Source organism: Hypomesus transpacificus, chromosome 4 (assembly GCF_021917145.1).
Source record: "Hypomesus transpacificus isolate Combined female chromosome 4, fHypTra1, whole genome shotgun sequence".
In the NCBI taxonomy this organism is placed as follows: Eukaryota; Metazoa; Chordata; class Actinopteri; order Osmeriformes; family Osmeridae; genus Hypomesus; species Hypomesus transpacificus.
Window position 1 is genome coordinate 1,693,495 of NC_061063.1, and position 12,011 is coordinate 1,705,505.

Below are 12,011 nucleotides of genomic sequence, written 5' to 3' on the forward strand. Positions count from 1 at the left end.
TAGCCTAACTCTCGTTTTCATTTTCATGTCGAAACTCAAGAGCTATTTGAAATGTCAGTACCATGTTAAAACCACAAGCTGTGAGTAAACGATGGTCATTAAAAGTAAGCCTACATTGCAACTCTGTCATCAACTATGCATCATTCACTTAATTAAAGCCCTTTGCTTTGAGCTTGCCCCCCAGTCTCACCTCAGGGTCTCACACAGTATGGGTGTACTTGTTTACATGCTCATTTCTTTGTGTAAGTATGCAGATTCCTATTACTACCAGTAGATGTTTATGAACATACATTGATTGATTAAATGCATTATTGTCATGCATTCACACGCAAATACACACTCTTCACACACTTACACACACAAACACAACAGACAGCTTTGCTGGTGTTCTTTCAGTCTGTGTGACAGAGCTGTCTTGCTTCCCAGGTGCTGTCAGGCTCCACGTGTCGTTGTCAACATCCATCCCTGTCCATCCAGCCAAGGAGGGTCAGAATGTGAGTCTGCCCTGCAACCTGACCCTCCGCTCTGACACAGCCTGGTATCTCCTCCGCTCAGAGGAACTGCAGCTCGTGATGGCTGGCGAAAAGTTATCCAGGTTAGACAATGCGAGCAGTGCTATTTACAATAAAGACCCAGAGCGCTTCAAAGCAGTGAAGGATTCGTCTGGATTGATCAGTATTGAGATCATCTCGCTGAGAGAGACCGACCTTGGATACTACTTCTGTGCTGGCCGCTCTCATGATGGAAGTATGGTATTCGGAAAGGGAATTTGTCTGGTGTTTGAGGGTAAGTTCCTAGTCCCTATTTACAGTAAGTAACCAATTAAAGAACCAACTGTCTAAATTACAGTTTTTCACAATTGCTAATATACTAAACCACATTCTCTGAACAAGATTATCAGTGGCCTATACCCATGTGTCGAGTCAGTCAATATTTGAGCCAAACTCTAAATACATTCTCACTCACTAAAAACACTTTGCACTGTGATGCACTTTGGTTGCAAAATGGTAAGCTCAGGAGGCAAACAGTAAACACAACTTCAACACTGTTGTCATCTTTACAGTTTTTTCCGATTGCTTAAGCACAATTTTGAAAACAGGGCTCACTTTGTCAAAACACAACACACGGTTCACACAACCAGACACACAAGTAACAGAATACCTCCAATCTTTTGCAAAATGAAACATTTCATTCAAAACTATACAATCATGTATATAAACCCAATTCTGTCACCATATGCCACACACATGGTTCATAAAGTTGGAGAAAAATTGATATAATATCAAAACATATTTCAAATCAAATACTGTAGTAGGCTACATGCTGTAAACACAGCAAATACATTTGTGGAGACAAAAGAAAGCATACAGCAAATGAAATCCAGTACATTGTTTCAATCATGGACTGCAGTGAATGTGTACAAAAAAGTAGTAATGTAGTGTACATACTAGGCTACATTTTACTGTATTGTACTGGAGACAGTAGAGAAAAGTAGTTTTCACCTGTGCTCTTGTCAAAAATGTCCTTTTTACTGTTGCAATACTGTTGCAACAGTATATCTCCTGAGGTTGGGCTGAACTCTCTGTCCAGCCTCTCTCAATGTTGCCCCATGGTTCACAACATGGTCAACCAATGCTGCTCGAATTTCATAATATACTGTCAATTTGGCCCTCTTCTTCCACAACCTCCAGGTCTACCTCCCCCTCTCCCTACCACTCTTCCTCCATGGGCTCCCCCTCTCATCCTCACTCTCCCTCTCTATAAAATCTTGTTTGATAGTTATAAAAGAATGACGCTACACGTTACACATTCAATTGCTTTACAGTTTTTTTCCAAGGTACCTTTCAGGTACAACAAATGTAGCCAACCAGCCCATTTCAGGTCCTGGTATTACCTTATCCTAACAGTAGATGGCACTTATGCTCAACTCACGTAACAGCAAATACCAAGATACTACACTCTCCCTCTTCCTGCAACATTTGATTTGATGAGGACAAGTACACTGACCTGTTGCCTTTTTGTAGTGCTCACACTTTATTTGTCTGTTTACAATTCAGCACTTTAGTGCTTGTACACCTGAGGCCCGTGTTTGATCCATCCGTTCACATGTGTGGCATTTTACAAGGCAGTGTCTTGAAAAGGCAATTACTGTAAGTGACATAATCTTATATTTCTGTGTCTAATGTAGAAAAGTGTGTTTCGTGATTTGCAAAACACAGTGTGAAATATTTTGCAAATAGTGTGAGGCTGAGAATGTGCTTATAGTTGTGCAGATCTGGGCTGCTGTTTTGCTCCTTGAGTGTCAGGTTTCACTAACTGTGTGTTATTTGACATTTTTGTGTTGAAGCAATCGGAAAATTGTCCCGCTTTGTCCTTGACTGTAAACACAATGACTGATTCTGCATGCGCAAGGTGTCTTTAAAGACATGAACATACAATGCTATGCTTTGAACATGTGGCAGTGTGTGTTACAAGTACTGACTGTTTTGAGTTTTGTATCTAGAGTTTTGAAAAAGGACATCAAGGTTCTGAAATTTGTGTCAAAGTGATTGTAAAAAACTGTAAAGACATACCATACTGTATTACTTAAAGTACTTACAGTATGCAATTCATTCACAGTACTACAGTAAGTAATGACTGTTATACTTTCTTTATTGTGAAATGTGTTCACTGCAGTATGTACAATCAACATATTTTTTCTGTAACTACATGCCCTGCATCAATTTTTTGTGTTGTGTTTAATGATTGCTCCATAGTGTTTTTATATTGATTTGCTGTGTTCATGATATGAAAGTTTGATTTTTAGCACAGGTTGAATGGTTTAGGGGCGAGAGTTTGATTGTGCCAGAAGAGTCAGAGGTTTTGGAAATGTAGTTTGGAAGATTTGGTTTTGTGTTTACAGTTTTGAGAAAATGGGTGACCGTTTCAAAAAATGTGTTTTAGCAATTGTGAAAAACTGTAAGTAAACGCTCAACTGAATGTTGTGTGTTCCATGTTTTATCTGACTGTTGTGTGTCCTGTCTTCTGACTGTGTTCTAGCTTACTGTTGAGTGTTCTGAGTTCTGACTGTTGTGTGTTCTAGCTGACTGTTGTGTGTCCTGTGTTCTGACTGTTGTGTGTTATAGCTGACTGTGGTGTGTTCTGTAGTCTGACTGTTGTGTATTGTGTCCGTTGTGTCCTATCTGACTATTGTGCGTTGTGACTGTTGTGCGTTCTGTGTTCTGACTGTTGTGCGTTCTGTGTTCCAGCCCATGAGGGAGCAGGGCACAGGGAGTCCCCTCCATGCTGGGTCCTTACGGCCTGTGTCGCCCCCGCCTCAGCCCTGCTCTCAGGCCTCGCTGTCTGGGTACTCTGTTTCCAGAAAGGTGGGTGCTCCCCTCCGCCTACAACCCTTTTAAAGGGCTGCTTTACTTAGAAATGACTTAACAGGCCACAGTTCTTTCAGAAACATGCCAATGATGGTTTAATGTCTTTATAATTAGAGTCTACAAACATCTTGTGTGTCTATTGTTTCAATTTAATCAATCAATCAATGAACAAATCATGATCAATATGTTATCATATGCCTCACCACTTCACAGTCTACATATGCACCAGTAAATGGCGATGTGGTGTCATTTTTCTGAGCTCTTCCTGAGTTCTGAGTTCTTGGTAGCTTTAAGAATTATACAGATTCAAGTAGAAAGCAATCATTGTTTTCCAGCTCCTGCTTGTAGTTCTGTAGTTCATTATGTAGCCTCATTACTTAACAGCTGAAAACAGGAAGTGATTTCAAAATGTTCCTACCACTTGCAACACATTTTCCCATTAATTCCTACAATTAGTTGATCAAAGGCACTTTTGTAAGCATGCTTAACAAGAGGCAACAACAAATGATTTAGACAACAACATTCTCCTCGACTGACCTCTACCCATCCCAGGTAGAGGTTATTTACTCTACCCATCCGGTAAACAAACTTATTTTAAATATTGTAATCGAACTAGGCTGGCAGAGATACTGTATGCTACTGTATATGATATATAATGTCATAATAATGTTTTAGTTCAAGGGATGGAAAGCTGTCAAAAGCTCTACCCCTGAGCTACGCCCACCCCCTGAATTACCCTGGTTCCCCAACATGGTTACACCTGCTGCAGCAGCAGGCCATAAGGCCGCAGGGCTCCCTCGATGATGGCTCTCTCCTGGATGGCCGTGGATCCTTCCGGCACGTAGACCAGCCAGTAGTTCTCCCTCTGACACTTCTGACGCTGCTCCGGGTTAATCCGGTTCTGCAGAACCACCTTGTACACCTTGTTGTCCTCTCTGGACCGGAAGGTTTTGGAGAACTTCTCAGCGATCTTGACGTCTGGTGTGGAATAAACTCCTCTCCCCAGGGTGGACCCGGCCGTCGACAACTCCCCGGGACCTCCATCGTCAACTTTGTCACCTTTGGCTTTCTTTTTGGTGAAGATGATGCCGAGGGAGCCGTCCATGGCGGAGCCGTGGTAGGAGACAGGCCATGCCTCGTCCCCGGTCCCCAGCCAGGCGTCCCCGTCTGGGTACTTCTTCAGAACCTTGATGGCGGCCCGGAACCATCCGCAGGGCCGGAGGTACGGTTCCTTCCCCCGGGTGAACACCGTCTCTCCGTCCTTCACGTTGGTGAAGTCGTAGTTCCACCCGGGGTCGAAGAACTCCTGGGCGTTGACGTAGACCGTGGGTCTGTTCGTCGGGGCGGAGTCCGACTCGGGGAGGGCCAGGGTGGTGGTGGTGCTCATGTCCTGCAGGGAGAGAGTCCCCAGGCTGGGATACTCCAGCGCCTGCAGACCCTCCTGTGTGTAGAACTCCTTGAGAGCCACGACGTTGACAAAGTCCTGGGGTGTGAGCGTGTGGGCCGCTCCGGCCGCCAGCTGCACGTTGCAGCCGGAGACAGCGGACAGAGCCTCCAGGAGCTGAGCCTGGCTGGGCATGGTGAGGCCACGGAGCTGAGGGGAACTCTTGGAGGACGGGACTCACCGATCCGCCTGCTGCTGTGGTGCTGTCTGCATGGAAGAGACGACCAAATGGGGTGGACGCCGGCGCGACGGAGAGAGAAAGAAAGAAAGAGAACTCCGTTCGCACCGAGGAGTTGTTGTTTGTCTGACTTACTTTCTCTTCCGTCCTTTGTAGAAATCATATGAGCGCAAGGTGAAAGTGAAAGTGTACAACTAAATGCAGCCAAACTCGTCTCGGTGTGGTCCCTTTAAGACAGGGTGGAAGGTTGTCTGTGTGTGGTTGTTTAGCAGCCACTGTTGGAATGTGTCTCTGGCTGGCCTGATACCATAACAGACATCTGCTCTCTACACATTTCCGTAGGCAGATCCATTTACTTGTGCAGTGGCTGTTTGAAGGGGGACACAAGTCTAAAGGTAGAAAGTCTCTGTTAATGCTTAAAGTCATTACAGTTAAACTGATACCAACTGGACGGGTGACTGGTGACTAAAGTGGTGTGTGTTCGAACGAATGGGTGAAACAGATTTCCTTTTCAACCCATTCCCGCTGATCTGATTGGTTTATATTTCTTTCTTTACAGGAAATGGGCTTGCACTATGCTAGCCTAAAGCACACAGCCAAGCCCCGCCCCCCAACTCAAGGGAAGTTCCCATTGGAGGGAGATGTGACATACTCAATAGTGGGTTGCCATGTCAACTCAAGCACTTAATGATGTCTTATATTATGTTATAGTATAGTAATATTACATACTGTACAAAGCACTGTCACATATTTGTCTATAGTACCCAATAGCTTTATTTCTGTTTTGTAAAGTTTTCTCACACAGGACAGGACAGAATTCTCTACATAAAGGGCAGTAGATCGTTCTTTTCTCATCAACTTTTTATTGCTGTAGGTAAACGAACCAGTTAATCACACATGCACACACATGCTCTTCACTCAGTTGCACAGTCGATGTACTTTTTAAGCTACGTTCTCTCATCCCAGTTTCGTTTTGACTGGAATAACTACGATCTCTCTTTGCTTTTCTGTGGGCGCATCGTCTTATGCAGTGAAGACTGAAACTGCCCTCTTCAACTGAGTTGATCCCGCTTAGCTCAGACTCTTCTGCATATAGCATTTAAAGGTTGATCCAAAAATAGTTTGACTTCAAATGCTTCTTAATAAATCTTAAAGCTGCAAATACAGAATCTGTCAATTATTCCGAATGACTATAGACAGTCCCTCCTCTTCATGAGCTGCAACTGTAGTGATGTTGACACGTTGATGTTAATGAAGTTAATACTGCCATTTGATTGGTCTTGTAGAAGAGGGGAGGTGGTTCTATTTGGAGGTCAGGTGATCAGGGTGGTGTTGGTGCTGAGGGGGTCAGCTGACCAGGGTGGTGTTGAGGGTCAGGTGACCAGCGTGGCGAGGGTCAGGTGAAGACAGCAGAGTAGATGACGTGGTTGTGCAGGTCGGTCGTAGCTCTCGGTCTTTCCAGGTCCTTCCAGTTCTGACGACCCAGAGAGGCATAGTGGAGATCCTCCACTTCCTCCATATGAGGAGAAGCCTGAGACACACACACACACATATATACACTTACACACACACACAGACGCATGTATGCACGCACATACACAGACGCAGACGCACAAACAAACACCGGCCCATGCATAACAGACACACACGCACACACAAAAACGGCACACTCAAACGCACACACATGTAATCACACATACAACACGCAGACACGGTATTAACAAACTGTCCCAGTGATATGTTTCCACGTTGGTAAACACCTGCAGTGCGTGAGGTCCAGCCGTCCTCACCCTCTCTGTGCCCCCGTCTGCCAGCTCCCAGTCTGGAACACAAAGAAGAGGCGGCCTTCAGGGGGCGCTCTCGTCCTACATCGCTTCACATCTGGGTCTCACCTGGGTTCAAACCCAACGTTTCCTTTCGTATGCCTGCCACTGTATGAATGTGTGTGTGTGTATATGTGTACGTGTGTGTGTGTATATGTATGTGTATATGTGTGTGTGTGTGTGTATATGTATGTGTATGTGTGTGTGTGTATATGTATGTGTGTGTGTATGTATGTATGTGTGTGTGTATATGTATGTGTGTATGTATGTGTGTGGGTGTATATGTACGTGTGTGTGTATGTGTGTGGGTGTATATGTATGTGTGTGTGTATGTGTGTGTGTGTCACGTTGTGTCTATGTAAGGTCCTGTACCTGTACTTGACGGTCCCCGGTGTTGAAGCTCAGTATCTTCCTGTCTGTGCTGTGACCCTGAATACAACAAATATACAGTTCAAACAAAAAATATATGAGAAACGTGTTACACAATACTGCACCTGCATGTTTCAAAAGGCGTCTTGGCAAGTATATTAGGCCGGTGCCAGTCAGCAAGTTGATTGTGAGATGATGTGTCTACCTGGGTTTGTGTACTTCCTCTTCCTCCTGCACTTCATGTTGACAGTCAGAAGACACATCAGAGAGGCTAACAGGGCAGCCACGCCCAGACCAATCACTGCTGCCACCACAGAGCCTTGTGTGAAAACGTAAGCATGTGTAGCAAGTATTCATGTAGAATGAATGGTAAAAAAAAACACACAACTAGTTCACTCCCAAATGTTCTCTGAATCTCCATGGTTACAGTAACCTCACCGTTGTCAAACTTTGCTTCTATGTCCTCCTCCTCAATAGTATCTGGAGAGAGGAGTACCATAGAACAAAAAGATTATTAGTGTTATTTAGAAGTAGTTAGTTTCAGACTAAGTTTTGTGTGGGAACCATTTGTGTGGGTGGTGTTGGATTGTAGGGTACACCTGTGTTCAGTACAACCGTGGTGGATGTCTGGGTGCTGGAGTTATCTGGGTCTGTTTATGCCAACCAAAACATAAAACAAAGCCAAGTCACAGGAATACTTCTGACATCTGACACCCCCCCCCACCCCACACACAAACACACAACTACACAAACTCGCACTTGCTCTCCCTCTTTCCCTCCCTCCCTCCCTCCCTCCCTCCCTCCCTCCCTCCCTCCCTCCCTCCCTCCCTCCCTCCCTCCCTCCCTCCCTCCCTCCCTCCCTCCCTCCCTCCCTCCCTCCCTCCCTCCCTCCCTCCACCTGGCAGCACGGTGACTCTCCCAGCCGTCTCAGTGTTGCACAGATACTCTCCAGCGTCCCCTGGCTGCAGGTCGGCAATCTGCAGCTCGTCGCGGTCGTAGGAGAACCTGTTCCCCGGGTCGGCCCTCTCCTCCCTCACCTCCCCGTTCTTGTAGCGCGTGGCGAGGGGCTGCCGTTTCGCCTGGCCCTCACCCCTGAAGAACCACCTCTGCTTGGGCTTAGCAGAACCACGGCAGGGCAGGACCAGAATCCGGCCTGCTGACACTGAGAACACCTGGCCTGGACGCACGCACGCACACACACACACGTGTACATGTACACAGACACGTGTGAAGGGGGTTAAATATTGTCCCAACAACCAAAAAGAATTCCTCTATGGTTTAAAGGAAGATGGGAAACTGAACAGTGTATTTGCATGAACCAAATAATGCCAATACCAATAGAATTCCAGGTATTTGACTCTATGGGTTAAATCAGAGCAAGAATGGTCAAAGTATGGTTAAATGAAATACGCATTTAATAACATTGCAAATGAATGAAATCAATGACAAGGCAAACATGTTACAAAATGAAAGCTTTAAATCCTACCTACTCTACCATGATCATTGTAAATCAGAGAGAGAGAAATAAGTGAGCAAGGAGTAGGACAGTAGGACAAGGGAGAACTGAGGAGAATGTCTCAGGAGATGAAGAATCCACAGAACAATGAATTACAATTCCCTTTATACACAAGAACAACCAATCAGACCAAATCTTGAATGGGGTGTGAGAGCCATCAAGTTGAGACCGTCCAGGAACTCCATACTTTAGCATATGAGAGGTGGGGGTAGGTTTGACCCCCAGCCTTTCACGTGCATATGCATACAGATGGAGAGGCACGCGCATGCACACACCCAAACACACGCAGACACCCAAAAACACACAGCAGTGCATAAAAACATATTTCAGATAAACCTTGCCCCTTTGACCTCTGCTCAGCGTCCTACCTGAAAGCACCTGGACGTGGGCGACCAGACGATCGTTGCAGCGGAACTCGCCGGAGTCTGCCTCCTCCAGGTCCCTGATGAACAGCGAGCCGTCGGGGAGCAGGGCGTACTTTGGACGCTCCGGTTCGGGCGTCGCATCGCCGCGCTGGCGGCCGATGACGCCCTGGACCTGGTGAGTCCAAACAGCGTTGCCGGGGCGACCACAGGGCAGGGAGAGGTGGTGGTCTTCTGGCACAGACACTCTCCTGACTACAGGGGTGTGTGCGTGGGGTGTGGGTGTGGGGCGTAGGGGGACAAGGGGAAAGAAGGAGCCAATGTGAGGAACAAAGGGAACATGGAGGCCGAGGGGAGGGGGTGCAAGGGGGGTAAGAGAGGGACAGAGGGAGGGGTTATAGGTGGGGTGGCAGAAAATAGTCAATCCTGTTCTTCTATGTGACGTTACATACAACACATAAACAACACAACAAGATAATGACCACACAAAGGCTTCTAAAAAAGATACACCCAGAAAACGAGTTCAGGGCGTCTTCAAACTCATCACTTGGCGAGGGGCACTAAAGAGGAGCAGGCCTGGGCGGTCTGGAGGGTCTCACGGGCGGGTGTTCCATCACAGCAGGACAGTCACCAATGCCAGACTCCACGAGGCTGCCACAAGAGTGCTACTCACAGCCTGCTGAGGGCTCTGGATTTAGCTCCGGCTTCCTGTGTCGTCCTGCCATTCCTCTTTATCTCACGGAAACACAGCGTCCCTCTCTCTCAGACTCAAACACAACCCCACCACACGCTGCTGTCACGGAGGTCATAGTGGACTGGCAACATTTACATTTCCAGTCATTTAGCAGGTGCTTTTTTTTCCCAGATAAAGATACAAATATTGCTTGATGATTAATGTCTCACAGTAAATTTGTGGAAAGGGTCAGGGTTATGATTAAGTTCTTCATGGATTTCAGACTTCAGTTAGTTGAACCCCGTCATTTCACGAGAGCTGTGTACAGCTACAGGACCCCACGATACAGTATGATTGTGTCCCTGTGCCTCTGTCATCAAGCACCCAGGACCCTATACTGCTGGTCTGAGCCAGAAGTGAATCCAGCATAGCTGGAACACACATTTACATTACATTTAGTCATTTAGTAGACACTCTTATCCAGAGAGATTTACAGTAGCACAGGGACATTCCCCTCGAGACAAGTAGGGTGAAGTGTCTTGCCCAAGGATACATCGTCATTTGGCACATCCGGGAATCGAACCAACAACCTTATGATTAATTGTCCGACTCCCTAACCGCTCAGCCATCTGATCCCACACCAGGATACTGCTAATGTATGATATCATCTGAAACATTCTGAATGAAATCTCTCCTTGCTTTATTGCATAGTTGACATCAACTAAAACTATGTGAGGGAAAATTATGAAAATAGCCTTCATTATTGTCTTACATAATCAGATGGAAATGGTCACACTTGATTTTATAGATGCTTTGCACCTTGGAGGTCAACATTTGTAATTTATTAGACCACTACTCTTTCTCTAAAAACAATGAAGTATACAACATCAACAAAGCATCTTACTGTAAAAGGTACTTCTGTCGTAAAATGTCATGACACTGTCAGACATGTCATGTAAATGTTGAAAAGTGATGGGATATTTTATATTAGTAACTCCAATCAGACTATCTTACCTGAGGAAGTTTCAGCTGAGGTAAAGGAGGTCATGACAAGACACAACCAAACGATGACAGAGCCTGACATGTCCACCAGGCACTGGGTTGAAGTTTGTAACTGTAACTGGAGGAAAACAGGGAAGCTGTACTGTGTGGAGGCTGTTGCCACCCTTTCTGCACACACACAAACACACCCACACACACGCACAAAAGCACACACTAAGATACAAAATGATGGACACAGCTGCATGCTACAGAAGTACTGAAGTGTGTCTACACTACCGTTCAAAAGTTTGGGGTCACCCAGACAATTTCGTGTTTTCCATGAAAATTCACACTTTTATTTTTCAAATAACTTTCTAAATGAATAGAAAATATAGTCAAGACATTTACAAGGTTAAATATTATTGTTAGAAATAATTATTTTTATTTGAAATATACATTTTGTTCTTCAAACTTTGCTTTCGTCAAATAATACTCCATTTGTAGCAATTACAACATTGCAGACCTTTGGCATTCTAATTCTAATCCTTCTAATCATCCATTAGTCTTCTAAAGGCAATTAGCAAACACAATGTACCATTCAAACATTGGAGTACAGTTTTTTTTATTCGCTTTGGTACTATTTTTACAAGTATGTGGTAAAACCTCACAACTGTTTGTACAAAACTCAAAGCAGATCATCAAAAAGTCAGTTTTTTCAAACATGTAATCACATGTTCAATTGACTAAGTACAATGCACAAAATACACAAACACTTTTTCATATGAAGTAATTGTCTTTCACAATGCAATGCTCACGATACTTTTGATATGCTTCTCATGTAATTTGCGTAAATACATTTGACCAACACTTAATCCAACAGATCTTAATGGTTAATCACTGAAACGTTTGGTAAACCTATATATTTTCATTTCAGCAATAAACAGTATATCGATTTTGAGAACTAAAGAAATAAAATGTGTTTTTGTACGAACATATAAATTACTGTAACCAAACCACACAATAACGAGTAAACCAACGAATACTCGTTATTGCTACTTGATTTCAAATTTGGGTAACCACAATTGGTCATTAGATATACGTACTGTAAAAGTGGGGGCGTAAACATTAGTAATTTCTTTCAACATGGAGACGGATATACAGCAGGGAATAGGAAGCGCTTGTGGACAAGAGATCCGTCAGAGAGGTGGCTATGGGCTCCAACAGAGAGGTCAGAGATGTGGGCATGGGCTCCAACAGAGAGGTCAGAGAGGTGGGCATGGGCTCCAACAGAGAGGTG

General features: G+C 44.9%; 2 protein-coding genes across 6 annotated transcripts; one reads left to right on the forward strand and one right to left on the reverse strand.

Annotated features, from left to right (window-relative positions):
* The first annotated feature begins 2 nt into the window (after nt 1–2).
* Nucleotides 3–6,152, forward strand: LOC124467106. 3 transcript variants are annotated; one of them, XM_047019239.1, is made up of 5 exons: nt 3–242; nt 427–786; nt 3,249–3,365; nt 5,333–5,385; nt 5,550–6,152. In XM_047019239.1, exons 1-5 carry the CDS (start codon nt 92–94, stop codon nt 5,676–5,678), a joined length of 810 nt encoding a protein of 269 aa, XP_046875195.1. In that variant the 5' UTR covers nt 3–91; the 3' UTR covers nt 5,679–6,152. The 3 variants fall into 3 exon arrangements, 1 of the variants encoding a protein (XP_046875195.1); XR_006956033.1 differs by lacking the exons at nt 3–242; nt 427–786 and adding an exon at nt 1,959–2,150; XR_006956034.1 differs by lacking the exons at nt 3–242; nt 427–786 and adding an exon at nt 2,183–2,626.
* On the reverse strand, nt 5,989–10,849 carry LOC124467099. 3 transcript variants are annotated; one of them, XM_047019229.1, is made up of 9 exons: nt 10,748–10,849; nt 9,067–9,315; nt 8,081–8,359; nt 7,782–7,832; nt 7,621–7,662; nt 7,388–7,501; nt 7,186–7,242; nt 6,781–6,812; nt 5,989–6,521 (listed from the first exon to the last, which is right to left on the reverse strand). In XM_047019229.1, the coding sequence occupies exons 1-9, from the start codon at nt 10,815–10,817 to the stop codon at nt 6,387–6,389; spliced, it is 1,029 nt and encodes a 342-aa protein (XP_046875185.1). In that variant the 5' UTR covers nt 10,818–10,849; the 3' UTR covers nt 5,989–6,386. The 3 variants fall into 3 exon arrangements, with proteins under 3 accessions (XP_046875185.1, XP_046875183.1, XP_046875184.1); XM_047019227.1 differs by having other exon boundaries at nt 5,989–6,549; XM_047019228.1 differs by having other exon boundaries at nt 6,751–6,812.
* Nucleotides 10,850–12,011: the final 1,162 nt, after the last annotated feature.